The sequence below is a fragment of the Mustelus asterias genome, chromosome 5, assembly GCF_964213995.1.
Source record: "Mustelus asterias chromosome 5, sMusAst1.hap1.1, whole genome shotgun sequence".
Classification (NCBI taxonomy): Eukaryota; Metazoa; Chordata; class Chondrichthyes; order Carcharhiniformes; family Triakidae; genus Mustelus; species Mustelus asterias.
In genome coordinates, this window is record NC_135805.1 from 72681709 (window position 1) to 72708708 (window position 27000).

The following is a 27000-nucleotide window of genomic DNA, read 5'->3' on the forward strand; positions in this document are numbered from 1 at the left end:
CAGAAGGATCAGTTCTGGGACCACGCTGTAAACAGTTTACGTTAACAATTTGGAATCAAAAACACAATTCCAAAATTTGCAGGTGACATCAAATGGGGAAGTGCTACAATAGATTACTGGAGGATATTAATAAACTTGCACGGTGTGCAAATCATTGAAAAATGAAGTTCAACATGGATAAATGAGAGATGGTACGTTTTAGTTGAAAGAATAATGAGGTCATTTATTATTCGGAAGGCCCATTTCCAGATTAGGTAGAGGTATGAAGGGATGTCACAGTACAAATCACCATTTACTAAACTTTGTGCAACAGGTTAGAGAAGCTCAAAAGGAAAACTAAACACAAAATTTTATTTCTAGAGCCACAGAATTGAAAAGTAGTAAAGTTATGCCAAACCTCTATCAAATCTTGGTTATTCATGTTTTGAGAGTCAGTTCTGTGAAAATATTGCAACTTCCAAAATTGATTTGGTTCATTTGAATTACGTCTCAGAGTAAAGTCGGTCCATCTTTAGATAACCTTCTTGTTCAAAGGCAATTCCTCGAAATTGGGGATGACTTGCTTCCATTTCAGTTTGATGCATTCTGAAATGGTTGGTAAGTCAATTGCATGATCTGCAGACTCCACCACATGCATGGCAGTTGCAGTTTCAAGGGTCAGGTAGATGAGTTGTTTGGACTTTGTGTGCTCTGTCTGATGCCATTGACTTCACCTCGGCATTTTCCTGACAAAATGTCTTGATACATTCAGTGCCTTTCCAAATAAACCCTCACCATTTTGATTGGTCACACTCCTGTGAGTCAATGGAAATATTTGGTCACTTTAGGAATGCTTAGAGGATGTTCCAAAAGTTTTTCCACTGTCCTCCCTTTGGATAACTCCAAATCGGTGGGCAACCGAGAGCTCCAAAGTACTTGCAGTTTCCTGGATCCATATCATGAGGAAGACATGTTACATATGAGGAGAATGAGAAAGAGTGGGTCAATATACTGGACTTCCCAACTTTTATTTGACTGTGGCACAGTTCAGATCAACCAAATCAAATCTGAGAGTTGCAACATTTCACAGAACTAGCACTCAAAACGTGGACCATCATTTTACAGTGTGAAGTGCACACTTTGTGAAGTGCATAAATAACTTTAACTGTTATATACTGTTGAAAGATATGAACTATTGCTAAAGAAACTGGGTTCTTAGAATACATTCTCAGCATACCAGCTCAGTGGATTAATTAGTCATGCACCAATATTTTCTCGCAGTGTTGAGAACCAGGATGGAATTCACCTAAAGAACTTGCAAACGGAATCCGCGCTTCATAATACCAATATCATGCAACAATGCTAGTGATAGCCACACTGAAATCTGCAACTGGCTTATTTTTCTGCACAATGACGTAGAATGCGCTGCAAAGCAGGCATGTGAACCAACCAGCCTAATTTTATCTCATTGAGGCTCTAAAAAGTAACATTTGTATATATAAAGACAAGTACAACATGTCTTACATGTATATATATATAGAAAAACTGCTCTGGTTGTGGTATTGAGTCTAATTGAATGGATAAGTGGTGACAAGGAAGACAGATATTAGGTTATACCTAACTAAAGTGTGATATTACACTAAAGTATAATAATTGATTAGGTGGGGTGTAAAAGTATTGAATTCTGTGCCTTTGTGTATATATATAATATATATATCATACATATATCAAAAGCAGAGTAGAAAATGAGATTCAGATTGAACCACCAAGCAAAGTTATCAATACGTTCAAACAGCCATAAATGGACATTTCATGCAGACATATGCTTTGTTAATGCCAGCAGCTCTAACTATTTAACCGTACAGCTTTTACAAAGAATGAAAGCTCTAATCTCAACAAACAGCAAAAATGAAATCTCTGTAAAAATCACTCACTTGTTACTTTGGGCTTTACCACTGTTTTAAGGAAAAAATAAAAATCTGAGATAACAAGGTAGGTTTTTATTGACAAAGGCATGTCTCTACTCCTGGTGGACCAATTATTTTTCAACAGTGAACAGCAGTAACATTACAATTCGCCCCTCCTTTGATTGTTAAAGGTTTGCTTCTGGCACACTGCTGACGAGGTGTTTCATGATATCATGCAATCACTTTCTATTTGTAAACATGTCTCGAAAGAACACACTTATTTTGTTACACTTCATGTAGAAATCTGTACTTCACAGTTGGGATAGTTCCGCTCCTAATCCTTAACAGAAGATAAATCCAGCCCAGTATCTTGTGCTGTATATTTCATACCTCACCCACACGTATACCCATAGACATGCAGCTCATTTTGAAAAGATCCGTGGCCCAGTTTATAAAACTCATGTCACTGAAGTCGAAAGGAGTGAAAATCATAGTGGTCAAAATCAAAGTGGTCCCCATGTGTGTACAGCTGCTGTTCCTGCACATTACTCCTAGCCTTAAGTCTGATGGTATGATAGAGACAACTAATGTTTGTGACATCTATAAGTTGCTGGTAGACCTTAGCATTCCTCCTGACAAACTGTTTGGACAGGACAGCAATAAACATTGGAAATAGTTAAATGCTGTACACAACTCAGGATATATGAGTCACAAAATCTCTTTAACTCATCACTGAATACTGCAGGAATGCAGGTATAGTTTATCCTTCCACATTACTATGGTACATTACAATACATTATCACCAGCATAAAGTTTGATTATTGATGAAGAAAGCTCATCTCCTATTGGATTTGCCAAATGCTTTCAACACTGTCCAATAATTAAACATGGGAATGAAGATTCCTTGTGACTTCTGGATTTCTCCTGCCTAAGTCTGGCGAGGAACTAGTGGAAACCCCAGAAAACATGGTGAGACTTTGCTATGCCAACTATTCATTGCAATCCACCTGCTGTTGTTGAACATAATTCTGAGTTTTGCTTCTGCCAATGCTCCGAGTACGGTGGGAGGTATTTTCTCATTATTTTGCATCGGCTCCAAGAGCAGCTCCCTCTGCCATTTGTGAGCCTCTGAGTGAAAACAAAGGGGCAGGTACCATGATGCCATACTGGCGGGAGAGCCCACCCCGCAACTTAGGTTTTTAAAAGGGCTCTCTGATTTGAATAAAAATAGAAACCTCCCCTTCCAACCAATGCAAACTGCACCACTACGGAACTCCCTCCCATGCCAACCATGCAAATGCTCCACACCATCATGCCACCCCCCCAAAAAAAAATTCAGAGCACCCCCACACAACCCCCTTCCTCCTGCCCCCCCCCCGCCCCCCACTCCCCAGGAACTCCCCCACTACAGAATCCCCCCTCCCCCACCGATGCTGCCCAGCCACTGCCCCTTGGCACTGCCCAGGCATTACTAGGGAGGTGCCAAGGGGCAGTGATTGAGCAGTACTCGGGCATCACCCTCTCCCTCCTGGGGGCTACACTCACTTGTGCACCTCTGGCGCGTTCTGTTCTCAAGGTGCACAGTGTGGGGGACCCACAGTGATTCACACTGGCATGCCATCACACCAACGTGAATGGAAGATTTAATGTGGTCTGATGATCAGGTGTCAAGGCCTGATAATGACATTTAAATGTATTCGTTCCTGACATTCAACATGAGTATACCCTCCCCGCCGACACCTGGGTCTCTGCGGCTGCTTTCCCCCAAGCCTACCATAATCACCTCCCCTCCTGAGCCCCTAGGACACCCCCTACTCTCCCGCCCCGGGACTCAATTCAAGGCAAAGCATTGCAACACTGCTTCTGGCCACTGCAGTGTTGTGCCTGTCCGGGACAGTTCTCAGAAGTGAGACTTCCTTCCAAGGGTGGATGGAAGTCCTACCCACTGCAAATCAACACTCAGTAGGAGTTCAGGAGTCAGCGGTAACACTTTTTGTGCTAATTCTCAGGATGGCGAATGCCAATCACTCACCGTCCTTAAAATGCTACCCAAAGCTTCGACTGGTTCTTTCCCATCACTAAAGGGACTTAATAGGCTGCATAGCAGCTGAAAAACAGACACAACACAACCCAAAGTAGTCCAAAATATTCATGAGGTAGTTTTCCATATTTTAAATTGAACCTAATTTTGTTGATTATTGCATTTATGGTATGACATGTGAAAGGGTTAATAATCACACAGGTTTAAACATCATATAAAGCTGCAAGCTGCTAAACTCAATCACAGGGAAAACTCAGAAAATAACAGGGCTTGATTAAAGCAGACCCAGATAAGAGTTAAGGACCATAAAATTCCTAGTTACAAGGAAGGCCTCAGCGCAACATACACACAAGTTTTCCATTGAATTATGTACAGCCGCAGCTTGTTATTATCTGTTCTAACAATAGACAATGGACAGGGGAGGTCACGAGGGGTTGATATACCACTGATTAGGTATATAGCTATCATAATGATGTCTGGAAGTTAATCGATAAATCAAATCAAATCCATATCCACAGATCTCTAAAGGTTGCCACTCAAGTGGATAGAGCTGTGAAGAAGGCCTATAGTGTGTTAGCTTTTATTAACAGGGGGTTGGAGTTTAAGAGCTGTGGGGTTATGCTGCAACTGTACAGGACCTTGGTGAGACCACATTTGGAATATTGTGAGCAGTTCTGGACACCTCAGTATAAGAAGGATGTGGAAGCGCTGGAAAGAGTGCAGAGGAGATTTACCAGGATGCTGCCTGGTTTGGAGGGTAGGTCTTATCAGGAAAGGTTGAGGGAGCTGGGGCTGTTCTCTCTGGAGCAGAGGAGGCTGAGGTTTATAAAATGATGAAGGGGATAGATAGAGTGAACGTTCAAAGACTATTTCCTCGGGTGGATGGAGCTATTACAAGGGGGCATAACTATAGGGTTCATGGTGGGAGATATAGGAAGGATATCAGAGGTAGGTTCTTTACGCAGAGAGTGGTTGGGGTGTGGAATGGACTGCCTGCAATGATAGTGGAGTCAGACACTTTAGGAACATTTAAGCGGTTATTGGATAGGCACATGGAGCACACCAGGATGATAGGGAGTGGGATAGCTTGATCTTGGTTTCAAATAAAGCTCGGCACAACATCATGGGCTGAAGGGCCTGTTCTGTGCTGTACTGTTCTATGTTCTATGTTCTAAATGAAATACGTGCTTGGTGATATTATACTTGGATTGATGTGCACAAATTGTAATTGGACTACTATACCCTTATGTTATACATTATGTAATCCCAATCATTAGTCGAGTGGATATAGATAACTTCTGTGGAAATGTACATCTCTGATTGCTATATACTAATTACTTATAATCGAATCTAAAATATATCTGTCTGTGTGATGCTGTATTCAGTGCTCTGGACTGCGCCACCAGCTAGTATACTGGAGCCCTAGCTATAGCTCTTAATAAAGGCAGATTTTAAAACTCTGAAATTCTTCATCTGGTCACTTGAACAGAACAAAGTCCGTAAGCAGCTGAACAGCTACTTTTTCCCTGCAACAGATTGGCGACAAGATGGGATTCACTCATGCTAGCTGGGGAAACAGGACTGCAATTTGGTAGTGTAACTGGACAAATCTCGGTTTTCTTTCCATGGTCAAAAGGAATAAACTGTTGTGCAGATTGCAAGAGGTGATGACCCATCCATCCCCAGAGAATCACTGGTAAATTGTCACTTTTAGCTTTGGAAGGATGGAGAGCTAAAAGCACAGCTAAAAATCTACTTGGACTGAATATTGTGTTAATTTTCTTTAGAGGTTTGCCTCACTGTTTCTGTCTCTAAACATTTGGTGAGCTACTGAATTATGTTCAAGATTAATCATACTTTAATTGTACATTGACCAGATGTTGATCTCACAAGGTGCACCGTGAACATGTAGTACGTACAATTAAGGAATACACCTGATGATTTTCCTGTCGTCACCGCCTGAGAACTTGACCCAAATCCCACCCATTTGCTGCTGCTTTTAAAGACAGTTTGATTTTCCAGTTGAGATGGGAACTTCATAACTTAATACAAAACAGAGTCAGGTGAAATCATTTAAACAATGCTGCTACTACACTCACTGTCTGACCACTGTTAATTAGAAATGGTACAAGTCAGATCACAGCATGGAGAATGTTGTGCAGGTAGAAAGGAAGGCAAGGCATGTTAAATTTTGCAAGACTCCTTCTTCATCAATTTCATCAGCTTTTCTGCATGATAAAGGGGCGCAGGGAACCTGGGCAGCAGTAGTTTGTTTGAGAGCAAGACATTTTGTGCGGCGACAATTCTTAAAATGGTCTTGTTTGCCAATAAAGCACAGGAGTTGGCACTGTGGCAAATATTGCATTTGTGGAGAAGAACAGTGAACAACAGGAGCAAAAATGGCCAATAACTTCCAGAATTGAAAACTTGTCTGGAAACACAAGAAACCTCCTGTTACTGAGGATACCTGGGAGTCCTGCCACAGGAACAAAGAACAAAGAAAATTACAGCACAGGAACAGGCCCTTCGGCCCTCCAAGCCTGCATCGACCATGCTACCCGACTTAACTAAAACCCCCTACCCTTCCAGAGACCATATCCCTCTATTCCCATCCTATTCATGCATTTGTCCAGATGCCTCTTAAAACTCACTATCGTATCTGCTTCCACTACCTCCTCCAAAGAAGGTCCAATAAAAGAAGGTAGCCCCAGATGGGATAACCCTGTCATCATATTGCATGGTGGCACAGTGGTTAGCATTGCTGCCTCACAGCGCCAGGGACCCGGGTTCCATTCTGGCCTCGGATCACTGTCTGTGTGGAGTTTGCAGATTCTCCCCATATCTGCGTGGGTTTCCTTCGGGTGCTCCGGTTTCCTCCCACAGTTCAAAGATGTGTAGGTTAGGTTGATTGGCCATGCTAAATTGACCCGAGTGTCAGGGGATTAGCAGAGTAAATTATGTGGGGTTACCGGAATAGTGCCTGGGTGGGATTGTGATCGGTGTAGACTCGATGGGCCGAATGGCCTCCTTCTGCACTGTAGCTATTTTATGATTCTAGGTCAAATCTTTTTGGATGAAAGTAAACCAAACAGAGATTCCCAGATCCAGAGGATGGAGTTGAAATTCTGATGAATGGAGGAATGAACAAAGGTTTACTGACATTTGCATATTTTACTTTACCACTGGGACACGGTTTTCATGAATCAAATCAAATTTGAGAGCTGCAAAATGTTGACAGAATTTGCATGCAATATAGATAACCCTTTCAAACATTGAGCATTTTACTGCATGGGAACTGAAGTGCACTCTTCCTGTGGGTTATAAAAATAGCACTCACAATGACATATCAATATTGAATGGTATGAATGCTCGCTAAAGAAACCTAGCTTTAAAAATCAATTGTCAGTCGGCCAAGAGAAAACATATATCATTTGTTAATTTTATACAGTTAAATTGAGAACCAGATATGGAGCTGGCCCAAAGAATGTGCAATTTGGAGCAGAATCTAATTAATATAATTACAATATTGCAATGATACTAGTGGTAGCCACTGTGAAGCCTTCTTGTGACTCACTTATCCCCACCATGAAATATAATCTATTGAAAATCAGATGCATGGGCAGAAAAGCCTGATTACATCTCAAAATTAGCATGCATATACACAAGGTGCAGTACAACAGACAGGATCTGCCATCCTGGTGTATACATTGGGTGGCTGGAGCGGAAATGAGAGTGATTTCCACTTGGGGGGTAGGACAGCTGGCCACACACAACCTCGCACTATTTAACTCATTGCATCTGCTTGAGCAAGGAGCTCGACAAAACTCATGGCAGCCCAAAACACCTGGACAGCCCATTCTCTCACCTCAAGCCAGGAGCTCTGGATGCTGAATTCATCAGATGGCTCCCTGCAGATTTTCTTCCAGGCTGTTCAGGAAAGACTGGAGGTTCTCTTTCTCAGTGATGGCCCTCCTGTTTAAACACAGTGGCCTGAATGGTGGCTGCAATGGAGGGTAGTGCCCATGGGGCCCACAAAGAACCGGTCAACAGTGCCGAAAAAGGATGAACAAACTGATACGCTGCACCAGGGTAAGTGGCACCATTTACTCTCTGCAAGTAATGCCCATAAGGGCATCAGGCAGTGTAAGTGTGTGATTGAAAATGATTGTCAACAGGAATTTGGGTTGCAAGACTCAGCAACAGATGGGACCTGTGTACTGAATGTGTGGAGACCACTTCATTGTTCTATCAGTTACAGGACATCCTGCTTGTTCAACATTCATTTGGGAGGATTCAGGAGCTGGCATATGCACACATACTCCTAAACTCCTCAGGCACCCTTTGGAATGACATCTTATCCATGGCCTGGATTTTCAGCGTTCATGAGCCCTTTACAAATGATGGGGTTGGGTCCCAAATTTTGGATTCCTGACCCTATTCCTGAGCTATCTGATTTTCAGGAGTTCCTTTAAAGGGTGCGGGCTGGGTCCTATCAAAACCCGTACCCAGCACTCATGACTAAGCCAGCTCTGTTGAGGGGAAGGGTGTGTCCTACTCATCCACAATTTTCTCAGAGTTGAGCCAAGTTTTTAAAGAGTCATAGTTCAGACTCATGAACCATAGTTTCAATGAGGGAACATTTTAAAAGGTAATTTCAAAAGGTCTTCCTCATGCTCTCTATGCCATGCTCTGCCCTTCTACCAAGCCCCATGGCCCCTCATGCCCCCTGTGCTAATCTCTGCACCAACCCCTCATGGCCTCCATGCAAAGCTTAGCTCTTCCACCCATCCACATAGCTCCTCCCTTCGAAACTCCAGAGAATGCAGGTCCAGTTTTCTCAATTTCTCCTCATAAGACAATCCTGCCATCCCAGAGATTAGTCTGATGAGTCTCTGTGGCACTCCCTCAGTGGCAAGTTTATCCTTCCTTTGATAAGGAGACCAAAACTGTACACAACAGGTGTAGTCTCACCAAGGCTCTATATAATTGCAGCAAAACATTATTACTACTGTTCAAATTCCCTTGCAATGAAGGTCAACATACCATCTGCCATCCTAATTGCTTGCTGCACCTGCTCATTTTTAGTAACTCGTGAACAAGGACACCCACCTTTGGACATCAACACTTCCAAACATCTCACCATTTAAGAAATACTCTGTCTTCTGTTTTTTCTACCAAATTGGATATCGTCACACTTGTTCATTTGATATCAACATCTGCCATGTTCTTGCCCATTCGCTTGGCCTGCCCAAGATCCTTTGAAGTCTCCTTGCATTCTCCTCACAACTTACATTCCCACCAAATCATTTATGTAGATTGTGAATAACTGTGGCCCCAGCACTGATCCTTATGCCACCCTTCTAGTAACAGACTGTCAACTTGAGAATGATCCATTTATTGCTACTCTCTCTTTTCTGTCTGTTAACCAATTTTCAATCCAACCCCAATCCAGCCTTTGCAAAGAACTAAAAATCTAATCCCCAGAAAACATAGTTATAACATTGTTGAATAAAGTATCTGTGAAAGTCACTCACCTGTTGCTTTGGGCTTTACTGCTGTTTAGAGAAAAAAAATGAAAATCTGAGGTAAGATTTAATGCAGCCTGTTGCAACACTAAACATGGCAGACTTAATCATGGGAGAGGACTTGTTTCAGTCTCCCAACTTTGGCAAAATGCAGTTGGGATTGGGCCCATGAATCAGCCAATTGACACTCATTAGCCTTGAGCCCGCTGCAATGTAGTTATGGCTCAGGGATCAAATGGAGGCCATATGTCTTTCCTGCATTGTTGGAAGACCACCCAGCAAATCCAGTCAGGTATGCTAGTGTCCTCCTGGGAAGGGGGTGGGGGTGTGTTCCTTGTAGTTAGAACACTCGGCAAAGTTAGTCCATTCTTGAAAGACAAGCGGCACAGTAGCACAGTGGTGAGCACTGCTGCTTCACTGCACCAGGGACCTGGGTTCGATTCTCGGCTTGGGTCACTATCTGTGTGGAGTTTGCACATTTTCCCCCTGTCTCCGTGGGTTTCCTCCGGGTGCTCTGGTTTCCTCCCACATTCTGAAAGATGTGCTGGTTAGGTGCATTGACCTGAACAAGCACTGGACTGTGACAACTAGGGGAATTTCACAGTAACTTAATTGCAGTGTTAATGTAAGCCTTACTTGTGACTAAGAAATAAACTTTATTTTAAAAAGATTCCCTACTGTAGGTGGACAAATATGTTTCATGATACAAATCAGCTTCATGATATCACTCAAATGGGGGTAAATATGACTTTGGGTGATGATATATAAGAGGTGACATGGATTCAGCTGCACGCTGTTCATCTCCACCAATTTTTATATCCACTTGGCAGTCATAAAGTTGTCACCTGTTTTGCACTAATATTATCAAAATTAACCCCCATGTGTGAAAATACAGCTGCTCCACCTTATTCCTATTGACATTTTCTTGTCATCCATCAAATACAACCAACATGCGCAGATTTTGTCAGTTAATCGCCAAAGCTCATGTTGATACTCTGTATTCAAAGAGGCCAAGTTTGGCAGTTTTTAATGCGAACATTATTTTGTTGATTATGTTATCTATTAGCTTTGCGGTGGCAACATTCTCAAATGAATTTTACAAGGTGGCCCGATGCAGATAAAGCTGAATTACCAAAATTGGAGTGTCGGATGCCAGATCCATTCATTGTCAGAGACTGGTAGTTTTGTGCTTCTAATATTGAAGAAAGGACATTTACGAGGTTAGAAGTGTACTTAAATATGTCATTGGTCTAATTTTTGTGTTACCTTTCTTTGCAGGTTTTGGCTTCATTTGCTTCATGGATGCTTTCTCTAAACATTAGGTGAAAAATTGAATTAGGTTTAATATTAATAATAATTTTATTTTACAATGAATATTAATCATATATTAGTCTCATAAAATGTTCATTCAACAAATTATACATACATCGACAATACTTAATATAACAAAATATATGGGGAGTGGCTTTTCCAGTAACTGTCATGGCAATGGGCCTGTCGTGGCCCCGAATAAAATGGTTTTGTCCCACCACGCAGTTATTGCTGCTCTTATAGGCAGAGGGGAGGAGGAGGTGTCTTCAAAGGGGTGAGGGGGCCTCTTGAATGACATTCCTCTTCTCTTGCTTGAAGGGTAAAATATTGTCGATGGTGGAATGAGACCCATAAGTGGCCATTAATTGGCCACCTAAAGGCCTCAATAGATTAAAGAGTTCCCCCCCACCCCCTGCCAAAAACCTAGCATCCTACCCATGTAAAATTTCAGACAGTTCAGGTGGTGGCAGGGAGGTGTAGGAAGGATTTTACCAGCTCCCCACCTTCAAACCCACCAGCAAGGGAGTGTAAGATCCAACTCAAACACATTTAAAAAATGTTCAAGTTTTTTAAGCCCCAAATTTAAAGCTGACCAACTGTTCAACACTAATTCTGCACAATATTTCCATGCCAGAGATGGCATAACATCGTGAATGACACAAGTTTATGCAGACAGAAAGGAAAACATGTGTTGTTCTATTTTACAAACCTAGGCCCACTTCTTTTTGATTTAATAAGTTTCCTATGCAAGAAAAGGCAGATTAAGGAGCCTTTGCACCAACACATTTTGCTTAGGGGTGAGAAATCTGGTGAGGCACCTGCTTTTAAAGGGCTGCTGCTTGGCATTAAAAAAAAATAGAGTTTTTGTTGTAGCAAAAGTTGCACTTTTAGAGAAGAAAATAGATCAAAGAAAGTGGGATAAACCGTATGCATCCAAAGATGTGTTGAAACAGAAATATGGGGAAAGTTGCTTTTGTTTAGCATTCCCTGGTGTCCTAATGCAGGAAGTGCAAAAAAATTAACAGGGTGATCCACCTGGGAGTCGATGGTCACTATAAAGCCAAGCTGAAAATATACATAGAAGGAGATACCAGTAGCAGAGTAATTGGAGATTCCTAGATCAATAGCATGAGGAAGATGCTTTGTAGCATGAAGCGGAGTGAAAAAGATATACTGATCGGCATACTTTATTTTATCTTGGAGTACTGTTCGCAAGAACAACATCAAGCTTGTGACCTGCAACATCTTCACTAGCATGCAAAACAATCTTTTCTATAGCTTATTTTTACTTTAGGGAAATTGAAGCATAATTCTGTGGGCTGCACAAATACCTTGCGCTGTTAGATAAACATGCTGAAAGGTTATGAATTATTCCTGCAGAACCTTACCTCTCATTATCCAACTTCAGCAGACCAGGTCTGTGCATTAGCCATGTGGCAATTTTTATGGGTTAGTTAAAAATGAGAAATGGAACTTGTCCAAAGAATGTGCAATTCTGAATGTGAGCCTAATTAATATAATTACCATATTAGAATGGTGCTTATGGTGGTCACAATGCAGCTTCCCTTTGTCTGCTTTCTCACCCTGTATGAAATATGATGCATCGAAAACCAGGCATGTGTTGAGAAGCCTGATTTCACCGAGGATCCATAAAATTAGCATTCATACATACAAAGCATAGTGCGACATGCTTTTAGAAAAAGAATTGTTGGGGTTGTTATGACGCTGCATCTATTTGGAGAAATTAATGGTGAGAAGGAATATACTGTAACTCTGTTTTTACTGTGGGAACATCCTAACCATAAATCTATGTTAGACTAAAAGTAGCAATATAAAATCATATAGCTCAGAAGGACATTGAAGCCATCATGTCTGTGCCAATTAGCTTCACAGATTTGCTCTTTCCCTATAGTCCTGCATATTTTTATGTTTTAACTATAGATCCAGCTCCATTGTGAAAATTATTACTGAATCTGTAACCGCCAGCCTTTCAGGCAGTGGATTTTCACTGCATAAAAATTATCTAATCATCTCCCCTCTGGTCCTTTTGTCAATGATCTTAAATCTTTGTTTCCCTGATTTCTGGCTCCCCTGCCAATAGAAACAGATTTTTTAGTTGCCCTTGTACCAGGAAGAGAGTTGCTCTGAGTTGAATTACACAATGCCCATCCAGGCACATATCTAAGATTAAGATGCTCACCAAGAGAAATGTCTGGTGGCCTGGCATTGATGCGGACATTCAGAGCCCAGTCAAGCACCATGAATAGTGCCAATTGCAACAAAGGTTGCCTGCTGCAGCCCCACTGTATCCTTGAAAGTAGCCTGGGTGGCCATGGGTACGAGTCCATGTTGATTATGTTGGTCCATTCATGGGCATAATGTTTTTACTCCTTTTCAATGCACAAAGTGGATGGAAGTGTTTGAAGTGAAGTCTCTGACGTCACAAGGCAGAAGTTTTCAGCCTCACTCACCCTATGATCAGAAAATCTCACCCAAGGTCAACAGACCTTTGCATTGATCTGCCCCTGCCCACTACGATTCCCATGGCAGGTGTAGCAATGGGAGTCCCCTGTAGAGTTCCTAATGAATCGTCATTTCAGAGTGAGACTGAGCCTTGTGTTTCCAAATTTGCCTGAGAGGGTAGAGGTCAGCCAAAGCAGTCAGAAGACAAACCATAATTTATGCAAGTCAACACAGGTCAGTTTCAGTGGATGAAGCTGTGTATGTGAGGAAATTTTGAAGTGGCCTGAGTTGGATCCCTGGAGTCATTGGGCCCGATTTTGCCATCAAGTTGTGCTCATTTTCAGGGGCAAAAACTTGGTAAAGTCGGGCATGAGGCAAGTGGCACGATCCATGTCCACCTCCGCGCTGGTTTCCCCTTTACCAAGGCCCGAAAATGGACACAATCGGGAGCGCGCCCGAAACGGGCATGACAGCCATTTAAATGCATTTAAATTGAATTAATGGGCTGGACGCCCAACTTTGCCGGCACTTCCCCCTTTACCACCACGTTCGCCAATCCGGAATCGGCGCGAAACAGACATGCTCCATAAAAGTCCGATTCGGGCGGTCCAGCAGTGAGGGTCAGTGAGGAGGTAAGTGCATAGCGTCCGATGGCTCTCTGCTGCTTACAGGTGTCCTTTCGTTGCAGCCTTTTTCTTTCTTGGGTCGGTGGCAGCTCTGCGAGTGTGTGTGGGGGGGGGTTGGAGGGATGTTGCTCAGCAGGGTCTCCGATGTCTGACTTGCAGCAAGAACACGGGTCTCAGCACTGACCTCGGGTCTTGCCGTGCTGCTGGGCCTTATGGCACTTCGCTCACTTCCAGCTGAAGGATGTGCACAAAGCCCTTGCAAATTGCACTGCTGCAGCCTCTCAACTTGTGGGGAGCATGTGACTGGAGGAATTGGGGGGGTCTGTGATTGTGGGCAGCATGTGGCTGCGGGAATTGGGGGGACTGTGATTGCGGGGAGTACGTGACTGGGGGAGTGGGGGGGGCTGTGATAGTGGGGCACATGTGGCTGGGGGAATTGGGGGAGATTGTGATTGTGGGGAGCATGTGGCGGGGGAATTGGGAGGTATGCACAGTGACTGTTGATGTGCTAGGGGCAAGCAGTGTTCCTTAACCTCTACATGTGTTCCTCTTCATCTCCACCCCACCCCCTCCTTCAGAGTGACGAGATGGCTTTTGCAATGCAACCGATCGATCTTGTTGTTCTTTTGGTTGCTGCTGGAGCTGAGGAGGAGGAGCTGGAGGAAGAATTGTGGGCACAGGAGGCTCAGGCCTTACCACTTGCAGGAGTAGAGGGAGACGACCATCAGAGGCAGGAGGTGGTCACCATTCACCCAGAGGAGAGGCGCAGGAGAAGGAGGGAGCAGAGACCCCGGCAGTTCCGTGCGCAAGTGTCATTTGAACAGATGTCGGACACTGTGTGCCACCGATGTCTCTGCCTCCGAAAGGCGACAGTGCAACACGTTGTAGCACTTGCCACCTAGAGGCAGGGGGGGAACCCACTCTCGGTGGCTGTCAAAGTGACGACCGCTCTGAACTTTTATGCGACTGACTCCTTCCAGACCCTCGCGGAGATGTCTGTGGCATCTCCTAGTCAGCTGTGCATACCTGTGTCAAGCAGGTCACATAAGCCCCGTATGCCCGGACTGGGCAGTACATCAAATTTAATCTGGACGAGGCCCATCAGGAAGCCCGGGCTGCAGGGTTCACAGCCATTGCGGGGACGCCTAACGTACAGGGGGCCATCGACTGCACCCACGTCGCCCTCAAGGCCTCCCTACAGAATCCGCTGAGATTCATCAACAGAAAGGGGTTCCACTTCCTGAATGTTCAACCAGTAGGAATTTAGCAATGTAAATAATTCCAACTTTGTGGGTATAATATTTTTATATGTGGTGGGAAAGTGAGCTGTGAGAAGCCACAGAGATGTTTCAGTGTGATTTGGACAGATTGAGTGAGTAGGCAAATACATGGCAGAATAATGTGAATAAATGTGAGGTTATCCAATTTGGTAGCAAAAAAACAGGGAGTAGATTATCTGAAAAACCATAAAATGAGAAGGGGGATTGTTCAATGAGACCTGGCTGTCCTCGTACACCAGTTGAAGATAGGCATGTGAGTGTGGCAGGCGGTGGGGGGTGGGGGGAGGGGGGGCTAGTTGGCCTCCATAGCGAGAGGATTCAAGTACAGGAGTAAGGATGCCTTGCTGCAATTATACATGGCCTTGGTGAGACCAGATTTGGAATATCGTGTGCAGCGTTGGTCTCCTTATCTGAGAAGGGATGTTTTTGCTATGGAGAGAGTGCAGCAGGGATTTACCAGACTAACTCCTGGGATGGTGGGACAGAGCAGAGGTTGAGTCAGTTTGGAGTGTATTCGCTGGCGTTTAGAAGAATGAGGGATATCTCATAGAAATCTAGAAAATTCTAACAGGACTAGACAGGGTAGGACGTTCCCAATGGCAGGGGAGTCCGGAACCAGGGGTCACAGTCTGAGGATGCAGGGTGGAACATTTGGGACTGAGATGAGGAGAATTTTCTTCACCCAAGAGAGAATGGTAACCCTACGGAATTCACTACCACAAAAAGCAATTGAGGCCAAAACATTGTATGCTTTCAAGAAGGGAGTTAGATATAGTTCTTGGGGCTAAAGAGATCAAAGGTTATTGGGGGGGAGGGCGGTGTGGAAAAACAGGAACAGATTACTAAGTTGGATGATCTGCCATGATCATAATGAATAGCAGAGCAGGTTTGGGGGCCGAATGGCCTACTCCTGCTCCTATTTTCTATGTTTCTTTCTGATGAATAAGGTTCCTACAGAACCTAATGTGATTATTCACCTTGATTGTGATAGGAGCCAAAGTTTCACTTAAAGTTGTGATTTTTCAGGAATGTATCCACAACTTTAGGTGAGGACTTAACTATAAATGGCAGGACCCTAACCCCCTAACCTCTGTTTTAAAAATGTATGATCCTCAATTATTACATGAATTATGAAAAGATGTTTTAATTACTCACAAAATGTTAAATAACAATGTTGAAATTATGTTAGATTTTGTTCCAATGTGTTCTTTCTTACCTTTTGTAGTTGCTGCTGGAGTTGATTTTGTTTTTTTCAGTTTTCCTGGTTCTATAGACAATGTAATAATATACATTAGCAATTAGAACCATAGAACCATAGAAAATTACAGATCAGAAACAGGCCTTTTGGCCCTTCTTGTCTGTGCCGAACCATTTTTTGCCTAGTCCCACTGACCTGCACTTGGACCATATCCCTCCACACCCCCTCTCATCCATGAACCCGTCCAAGTTTTTCTTAAATGTTAAAAGCATTTACCACTTTATCCGGCAGCTCATTCCACACTCCCACCACTCTCTGCGTGAAGAAGCCCCCCCTAATATTCCCTTTAAACTTTTCTCCTTTCACCCTTAACCCATGCCCTCTGGTTTTTTTCTCCCCTAGCCTCAGTGGAAAAAGCCTGCTTGCATTCACTCTATCTATACCCATCAAAATCTTATACACCTCTATCAAATCTCCCCTCAATCTTCTACGCTCCAGGGAATAAAGTCCCAACCTATTCAATCTCTCTCTGTAACTCAGCTTCTCAAGTCCCGGCAACATCCTTGTGAACCTTCTCTGCACTCTTTCAACCTTATTTACATCCTTCCTGTAACTAGGTGACCAATTATGGAATGAATTATTCGTGCAACCTCCAGGAATAACTATTCTTAATTGAAATTCAGTACAAATGTAAGAACTCAGCACCAATATTTAATTAATTGTGGGTTTGACTATAAAGCCAGATAAAATATTTATTTGGCCATTTCTAGACTGTTGGGAGGTTGTTACAAGCTAAGTTCCTGGAACAAGAAAAATAAATTTAACATAAATATTTGCTGCAATTCTACCAGACTCGCTACCAAAGTAAGGTTGCACTGGACCATTACAATTTATTTTTTCTTTGTAATCCAAATCTTGAAAGGTGCCTCATTAGATAACATTTCCTCTTTTAAAAAAAGTGGAACAGAATAAGAAGTCGTGTGGTATTTCTTCACTAACATGACAGTAGATTTTGTCTTGGATAATATTTCTGGATTTTGTATGTTAAAAATTTGTAAAGGAATGTTATTAAAGGTGTTTTCTTGTGTGTTCTGACTGAATGGGTTTTTTGGGGGGGATGTTTTGTAAGACTATTTTAACTGTGTAACTTTGCTCTTGTGTGCTTAAGGTTTCTTTTCTTTGTGTTAATAAATTGTTTAATTTTGAAAATCCCTAAAGTACTACTGGAATTCTTTGCTCCTGGGATCAGACGTTCCTTTTTTCTTGCTTTTCAGAATGTAAAAAAAAGTTATGATCAGTAAGACAAGTTTCCCTCTGGGATTTGGCTTACCCAGCAAATAGAATCTGTTGTAGTCATAACATGACACTGAACTTGGGCAAGGAAGCCCATAATTGGGTGAAACTTAGGCTTACCTGCTCAGGAGCAGGGATTGCTGAAGAAAGAGCAGTCAAAGTTTTTCATCTTGCTTTCATCAGGACACTTAACAAGATTCCCAATAGAAGGGGTAAACAATTTATACTGTATGAGGAGAGAATACTGAATAGTTGTCAAGCGGACTCTGATTGGTACAGACATTGCCATGGATAATACACTAGTTGATAGTGACTGAGAGTTAACTGCCAAGCATTATTTGAAATTCAAACCAGGTAGCTTGACCCTGATTGGTCAAGGCATTGCCCTGGGAAATAAATCAGCGAATGTTGTTACTTCTGAAATGGGAACAATGTATGCACACGTTCTTTCTGTCAGCAAACAACAGGGCCCTATGTTTTAACGTATGTAGCTTCCAGCACATGCAAATGCACTGCACTGCACTGCAAGCCCGACTGATAAACTTAAATTGGTTCTCAGTGTAATTTTTAGCACACTGAGGATTATTTAGCAATTTTTGTTCAACCATGAAATGACATCTCATGTTGGACATTGTGTTTTGAGTTTGCAAGCCTGAGCTGATTAAGTACAGTTTGTACCTTGCCCGTTCTTAACATCAGCTGGGAAATGCTATTCGATCTGAGAGTTTTTGAGGCATACGGTCTACACAGCTAGCATCATACTGACACTGAAATTCACGTATCCCATTACTGGGATAATGATAAGCATGATAAGCAGAACATCTTTTTGACTTGATGGCAGTGCCATTGGTGGAGAATACACTCATATTGCTATGCATACTGGCAGCGTGAATCAGCTAGCTTCACCTATTGCTCAAAGTTTTGAGATACTTTGCCCCTTTAGGGTAATCGGAGATAGACAAGGCAATTTTCAGGGCCAAAATAATGGCCTTTGGTCTGTTCATGAGTTTTTGTGATATACAGCATGAAATGATCTGATCAGGATAGCTATCATCTCCCAGGATGCCTTTGATGTGCCTTATTTTGGCAGCAAGCTCGCATGGTGAGCAAATGGCTCAGGCCCAGTTTACAAGGTTGCCGATGAGACTAATCCTATAGTGTGTGGGACTGTAAGAATTCAAACATGCATATTGACCAATGAATGCAGGCTTGCAGTAGACCATGGTAGTGAACCCTTGGCAGATCTCTCAACTGGTAAATTAAGGAAGAGGAGTTCATTGAGTTCATTTAACTCCTTCATTTGAAATGTGCATTTGAGCACAGAATGGAGCCCATTATACATGTAAGGGAATTATTACATACAGCCATGGATTCAAATAAAGCAAACGTATCATTCACATATCTGAAATATGCAAGGGGCAGGAGGTTAGGTGTCATTCCAAAGACACGTTTCTCATGGAACCCAACTGCTTGCAAGAGCTGGGCCTAGAGGGAATCCCATGGTAATACCCTCTATTTGGACATACATGGTGTCAATAAAACTGAACTCAACTGTGCAGGTTGTTGAGTTCATAATGATTACTGATTCACATAATGGTGGGAGCTTTAGATTGCCATCATATAGGGCTGCAGTGCAAATATCTATGGTTTCCTTAAATGTAATTTTGGGGAAAGGGGTAGTAACGTCAAATGAGCACATGGACACAAGATTGCTATCCTGTATGGTCTTTTCAAATGTGAAGAAATCATTCACTTTGTATGTGGAAAACTTGCTTATGCAGGATAAATTGTTTTCTCCTTGTGCTGGTATTGTTGCAAGTTTTTTGATGAACGCAAGACCCAAAACTTCACCATGTCTCTTTTTTCAGCAATACTCTAGTATAGATGTATTTAAGGGGAAACTGGATGAGCATATGATGGAGACGAGAATAAATGGTTCTGATGGTAAATTTAGATGAGAAAAGATGGGAGGAAGTTTGGGTGGAGTATAAACACAGGCATGGACTACTTGAGCTAAGTGTTTCTGTGCTGTTGTAACCCAAATACTTTTTAGGGTGGCAAGAGATACAGAGCAATAGCAATTAATTGGGGTTGAGGTACAGATCAGCATGATCTAATGAAAAAGTGGTAGGACTCAAGGGGCTGAATCGCCTAATTGTCTTCCTGTGTTCTTATGATGACTGTAACAGCAGCTCTTACAATAAACAAACAGAAACTTCCTTTATTTTTAAGTGGACTGAAAGAGAATGAAAAATTCTAACACTTTAAAATGTGCAACTGATCAAAGCTGAAATATTGGTGAGGGGGGAGACTAAGTGGAAGGAGAAGAAAAATATTTCTCCACAGCGACCCATGATTCTATTATTTCTTCTACAATTTATTCTGGTTTTCAACAATTTTTCTTTGATCAAAACAGGGGATCTGTCTGGCTCCACAAAAGAGCTCGCCTTATTGAGGGTCATTTGTTTCTTTAAATCTTGAGGGATTAATTAGATTGATCATCTGATAATCCCATTCTTTTTCCCTGAATTTATCCTTTCTGATTTAGTAGTGGTGTACCATGCAGGACTATACTCTTCTGGTTTCTTTAATCCCTCAGCTCGATTGCAGCACACATTTATCATTTGGATAAGAAAAACTGTGAAAGCAACATATCTATTTATTTTATGTTTAGAGAATATCACTAATAAAATTACCATTCAGTACACACTAATGAGTTTTAAATTAACTACTACACAAAGATATTCTGCCAGCAGGTCTGCGAGACAAGGATGTCTCTGAATACAATCTGGTATTTATCATGATGACTTTATACAAAGGCAGACATTATGGTTCTTATTAATCCTTTGATAATACATTGAAACAAGAAAACAAAAATATCTGTTTTGAGTTATACTTGGAAATATTGCAGGAATAGAAGAACCAATGATACCCAGATTATATTTTATTGAAGGTAATAAGCTGATAAAATCAATAATAAGTTTTATCAATTTTTGGATGAGCAGATCTGGCTCATAAAGAAAATATCAGATTGCATAGCAGAGTAGCATACTATCCTTTGACATTTGGAATACTGGGCAAAGTCCAAGGCAAACAGATAGGATAAAATTGCCTTTCTCCCTCTTAGCAACAGTGGTCATTCGTGTAATGAATTTAAGCAGCTTTAATCCATTCTTAATGGGCGAAGATTTATAGCACAAAACTGTCTCTAATTCAGTAGTCATTGATGCTGACTGGAAAGATCATGCAAAGGAACATTAAACACAGCTATATACTGACACTGGGGAGGTGTTCTGCTGGAATTCCTGATGTGTGCATCTACAATGCAAAGCTCAGGCTGAGAGTTTTTAAGATGTGCTCACTACTGATGCTGATTGACAAAAAGTAAAAATGTTCCATTCCCTAGTGTTGACATTCTTCAACTTGATGAGCACAATATCAATTTCAAATGCCATACATGGTCAAGTTCTTCACTTTGACCAATCATCATACCTGGTCGTGTAACATGTGACTTTTTCTCTTTTACAACTTTTCGCTCTGTTTGAGAACAATGAAAAGGTTACTGTTTGATAACTTGGAATTATTTCAGTGTACATGCACATGATAATTTCTTAAGAATATGTTGTTCAACATCTGCCTACAGACCTTATATCACATAAACCCATTAAAAAAACTTATGAATAGTTCTACTCGATGATTCCGTTTAAACTAATATAGCATCATATGAGTTATCTACAACTGCCGAAGACATGCAGTCAACATTTCATATTGATATAAGTAATAAATGCACACAGAACAAGTTTAATAAATACCAAGTATTACACATAAATCTGGAATGTTAGGTGTTTTAGTGAAATTTCAACTTGCTACTAAAATGGGCAACTCTTTACGGGTCAGACAAATACTCATCTTGTTCTCGAGTGTATCAAAATTCATTTTGCATAGATCTTTGACATTCAGCAGAGAGAGGATACTTGTAGCCAGTACTTCAAAGTTAGGTTTAAGCACGGACCCACGGAACAACCTGGTAGCCCACTACAGTATCCACTCTTTCTCTTCTTTTCTATTTATTTAAATATACTGCAATCAGACCTCATGGTGCATATTAATGCAGATACACTGATTAAATATTAAGCTTGGTGCTTTCCCTTAGTATGTTTAAATGGTTTAGGGAAAAGCATGAATTTGAAAGAACGAAAGCTGGGAAGACAGCTATATTTTTTAAACAGACAAGCCAATAATCTCTAAAGTTAAATGGAGTACAAGTTAAATGAAGTATAAATATCTGTGAATATTCAATCATAGAAAAACTGCTGAAAAGCTGTAGCCTAAGCTCAACTACAATGTCAATCAAAAAAGGATTGTGACTGTCTGTTCCTGCTCGTTCAAAGCTAAGTCCTCATTTACTAGTAATCACCAGCTTTTCTTTCCTTTTCTGCTAGTGCCTGTGGCCACTTACACAAATAGTTCCTTAATGTGGCAGAAAATCCCATTTAATGACATCAGAAAGCAGATGATTCTGAGAAAAAAGGACTGGGCGAGACAGATGGCAAATGGATCAAGGTGATCATAAAGACACATTTTACTGTGGGAGCTCATTTACTCTTACAGCCGTATCATTTTTAGTATCAGACTATTCGTGCTCTGGGGTGGGAGATAATGCTTTTCAAAAAGCTGATTAAATGGCATGTGATAGCGGAACTTGAATTTTATGAAATTCGTGGCTCATGTGGAAGCTCAATAGAGAAAACCAGGCCACAGTCTTGAAAATGAGTTTAGATGTTGCCTACAATGCCAAATAAAAGATCCAATCTATTTAAATAATTTGCATTCATGGCTTTCCACTGAAAGACAGATGCACATCAGTGAAGTTCTTCCCTGGAACCATACTTATATCTGATAAACAGATTAGACTTTAGCAGCTTGGTGATTTGAGAGACTGTTCTATTATTTTCATCCGATGGGATTAATGTGTTCATCAATCACTTTTAGATAGGTCACTGTTCGGTCAACAGAACACAATATTTGAATAAATGATGGCTAGAAACGATTCTACGATGTTGTTAAGTCTTGATAAATAACAGCTTTCTTCTGTATTGATAATATACTTTCATTTAACATAAGGCTAACCAATATTATCTGTCATTAATGTTAAGATTATGGGCCTGATTTTACCAAAACTTCACGCCCATTTCCGGGTGTGAAATCGCGGTAAAGTTGGGCGTCGGGCCTTTAACGCGATCTGCACCCGAATCCGAGCAGATCGCGCCTTTACCGACACCCGATTCGGGCGCGGGTCCGGCTCAGGCCCGAATTGGGCGGCCCGATGATTTAACTGCGCGCCCAACTCTACTGCCAAATCCCACTTTACCGTCTTCTGGTCCAATCCGCGTCCGCGCTGTAACCGACCTGTAAAATAAAAGTCTGAAGTCGCCGCTGCAGCCTCCAAAAAGCGGGGTCAGGGACTGCAACGGCTCTCTGACCCAGGTCATCCTCTGGTCGGGGTGGAGGGGGAGGAGGAGAGGGGGTGTGACGTTTCATCCCCTGGGGGCGGGGGGGGGGGGGGGGGGGGGGGGGGGGGGGGGGTGGGGGGGGGGGGGGGGTGTGACGTCTCATCCCCTGGGGGTGGGGTGGGTGGGGGGGGGGGGGGGGGGTGGTGACGTCTCATCCTCTGGGGTGGGTGGGGGGGGGGGGGGGGGGGCGACGTCTCATCCTCTGGTCGGGTGGGGGTCGGCTGCCAGTCTGCGGCCGATCCCTCCTGGCACCATCACTGGTACACTACCAGCCACAGATTACTCTTCCCTGCAGGGGCAAGAGAGCGGGAGAGATGGCTGTGGCTGTTAGTGAACCAGTGATGGTGTATCCCTTTACACTGGAATCGGCCACTGTGGAATCGGCCGGTTCTGCTTCATCTTCTTAGCGAGGAATCGCTTCATCCTGAAGGTTTTGTGGGATGGCATGGCCGCACGTCCACTCCAGCAGGAGGCATTGGCCGCAGACTGGCAGCTGACCCCCTCCCCCCCGACCAAAGGATGAGACGTCACACCCCCTCTCCTCCTCCCCCCCCCCTCCCCCAGGGGATGATCGGTCACACCCCCTCCCCTCCCACCCCCCCCCCTCCCACCCCCCCCCCCCCCTCCCACCCCCACCCCCTCCCACCGCCCCCCCCCCCTCCCGGCCAGAGGATGACCGTCAGAGAACCGGTCTCTGCTCTCTCTACTTTTTTTTTCACGCCTGGGCGCACTCTGTCAGATTTTTTTCGAACTGCGCATGTGCAGTTCAGAGCTCCGATCGGTCCACCAGCGCTAAGCCCCGGCCATGGCACGGATCAGGCCGGAGCCGGCAAAACGCGTATGGGCGCGCTGGAAAGAGGATTCCAGCCGCGGATCTATTTGACGCCCAGATTCGGCACTTAGGGGGGAATTTTACCATTTTGAGCCTCTGTCTAGTCATACAGCACAATAGACAAAGACTGCAAATGAAAAGAGGAATATTGAGAGTATGCTACAGTTCTGCACAGATACAATTCAACTAAGTCCAAAGATGTGCGGGTTAGGTTGATTGGCCAGGTTAAAAATTGCCCCTTAGAATCCTGCGATGCGTAGGTTAGAGGGATTAGTGGGGAAATATGTGGGGGTAGGGCCTGGGTGGGATTGTGGTCGGTGCGGACTCGATGGGCCGAATGGCCTCCTTCTGCACTGTAGGGTTTCTATGATCCTATGAAAGATAAGCCATTGCCTGAACTGATAAAAATGCATAAACTATATATTTTTGACACAAAGGCAATAAAGGCAATTTTTCAATCAAAAAAACTAAGCCTATTTGTATAAATACCATTTGCTGTTACCCTAAAGGAATATAAACAGAAGCCCATTTAGCCCCTTGTGCCTTTTCTGCCATTCAATGAGATCATGGCTAATCTAAGACCTAACACCACATACGCGCATTTGTCTCATCTGCCTCAATGACATTAAATAACAAAAATCAATCAATCTTAGTTTTAAAATTTGCACTTGATCCACACAAGGATACAAGAATTAGGAGTAGGAATATCCACTCAACCCTTTGAGCCTGGTTCCATCTCTCTATCTTCAGTCTTTGAATCAATTTTCTAATTAACAACATCATAGAATGGTTTCTGGCTATCACTTACTTACTTATTTAAATAAGTCCCATGGCACTTGTTGGCACTGTGGTAACTGTTGTTGGGTACTGGTGCTCGACTGGGAGTGATTGTTGTTTTGTTCAGCTGGTGAGATCCCATCATTCTGATTGGCCACCTGCACTGAAAGAGCAACTTCTCTAGGTGTTTAGATAGACCTGTGGTTGCACTGGTATATTTGATCATTCACATTCACTGTATATGATTGAGGTCACGATGTGGAGATGCTGGCGTTGGACTGGGGTAAACACAGTAAGAGTTTTAACAACACCAGGTTAAACTGAAGGCTATTGCCACTCATCACAATGTCTGGAATGCCATACCAACAGAAGTATGCTTTCAGGCATTCTACTACCTCTCCTGTCATCATTGAAGTCAGCTGGTCTAACTCCCAGTAGTCATTACAGTAGTCTATAGTAACAAGATAATGAATTCCTGCTATATAGTGAAGAGATCTACTCCCAGCTTCATCCATGGTCTGTCTGGGATGTCATGTATCATCAGCAGCTATCCAGCTTGTTTGGCTTGGATCTCATTACTAGAAGCATACTGGCTGATGTGGTCTCTAAATTCAATGCTAATGTTTGGCCAGTAGAGCACTTTTCTTGCCTTTCTCAGACTGAATTCAGTTCCTTGATGGCTTTCATGGATGCACTTCAGCATCTCACTTCTCATCTCTTTAGGGATGATGACTCTATTTTCTTCGCACAAGATGCAATCTTGGGCTGTTAATTCATCTTGGTTCTCCCCATATGTTCACGTAACCATAGGTGCGTCCTTGATGCTCTCAGGCCATCCTTTCATCACTACTTCTCGCAGCACTTGGAGAATTGCTTCGTTTTGAGTAGTTTGTTTGATTTGATGAAGTGATTGTCTGTCAGATTCTGCTGAGTTGATGACTTGATGTGGTCCGCAGTATTTGTATCCTGTCCCTTGAAATAATTGTTATGCTCTTCCAGTCTGGAATGCTTTTCAGCATAATGTATTTCCTGATCTATTCTGCCATACACATGCTCGAGCTGACGTTTTACAATCTCCACATTTCTACACATGTCTACCACTTTGAGAGCAAGTTTCTCCTCTCTCAGTAGGCTTCCTCTGACTGTCAATCTTCTTTGCATATTACAATTCTATCTTTAATGAGATCTTTAATGATTCTGTGAGCAGTGTTATTGTAGTCACATACAGATCAATGGGCTTTTTCACCTTGAACCCTAATGTTGAACACATACCATTCATAAGTTATGTTCACTTGGCATTCAAAGCGTGCCTTCAAGGCTTTCAAAATTTCTGCAGTCTGTTTTTTCTGTTCTTTGGATAGATTTAGGGTACAATTTGTAGCAGTCTCTCCCCAGCAGTGTTGCTAATTGAATTGGTTGACTTGTTAATCAAGTCATAGTTTTGCCATTGCAAGTGGAAAAATGTCCAGTTCTGCCACATCTCTCCTTTCATTTTAACAAGAGCTTGGAGTGGAATGTTTACAGCCATTTTTACTTCACCCAGTATTTTACGTGCAGCCTTCAGTTTGTGCTAGCTTTTCCTTGTCTGTGTTCTTTACAGAAGCTTTTTGGAGGTTGGAACATTTTATTGCTCTTCTTTCAGCAGGCTTTTCTTCCAGCTTTTCAAAATTCAATCTCAGCTCCGCTCCTGACACAATGTTACAAGCTCAAAGTCTTTCTATTGTGGTGTCTTTATTGAACTGAATGTAATATATCAGCCCCTAGACATTCCCTCAAGGCAGAGGTCACATGAATATGGCAAGCCATATAGGACATTTAGGGTCCTATTTTACCATTTTGATTCTAAGTGCTGGGCGGACTTGAAACTGGGAGTGTTTCAGATCCGAACTTTTAGACCCGTTCTGAGATGCCCCCATACGCACTCTGCCTGCAGGAATATCAACAAGGGCAAATGGCACTGCACAAGCCTGTAGGTGGGGCTAAACACGCGCAAAACCCTGCAGCTCCGATTGGCGCCTCCAACTATGTATGCGCAAGAAAAAATGAAAGAATGCTGCTCTCCTGCCACATCCCTCCCGAGCCGGACAATGGCCCCCACAGACATTGCCACACCCTCACAACATTACTGACCCCCTTATCCCCCCACACCCCCACCACCCAGACCAATTGGGGGCCCCTCCTCCCACCCCCCCCCCCCCCCCACTCCCGCCACCGATCTCAGGCAGAGTGGCAGCGGATCCCCCTTCCCCTCCACT

The 27000-nt window shown here is 42.8% G+C and overlaps 1 protein-coding gene across 50 annotated transcripts in view; it reads right to left on the reverse strand.

Moving 5' to 3' along the window:
• The window catches only part of trdn (triadin), a 452817-nt gene that overhangs the window by 113098 nt on the left and 312719 nt on the right, over positions 1-27000 (reverse strand). For 43 of the 50 annotated variants that reach the window (XM_078212798.1, XM_078212806.1, XM_078212805.1 and 40 more), the window contains 6 exons: positions 21116-21160; positions 16349-16399; positions 10719-10763; positions 10585-10644; positions 9462-9482; positions 1914-1934 (listed from right to left, as the gene is read on the reverse strand). In XM_078212798.1, coding sequence (XP_078068924.1) covers positions 1914-1934; positions 9462-9482; positions 10585-10644; positions 10719-10763; positions 16349-16399; positions 21116-21160 — 243 coding nt within the window. The remainder of the gene's footprint in view (positions 1-1913; positions 1935-9461; positions 9483-10584; positions 10645-10718; positions 10764-16348; positions 16400-21115; positions 21161-27000) is intronic. The other 7 variants (XM_078212800.1, XM_078212780.1, XM_078212776.1 and 4 more) reach the window with 3 other exon arrangements.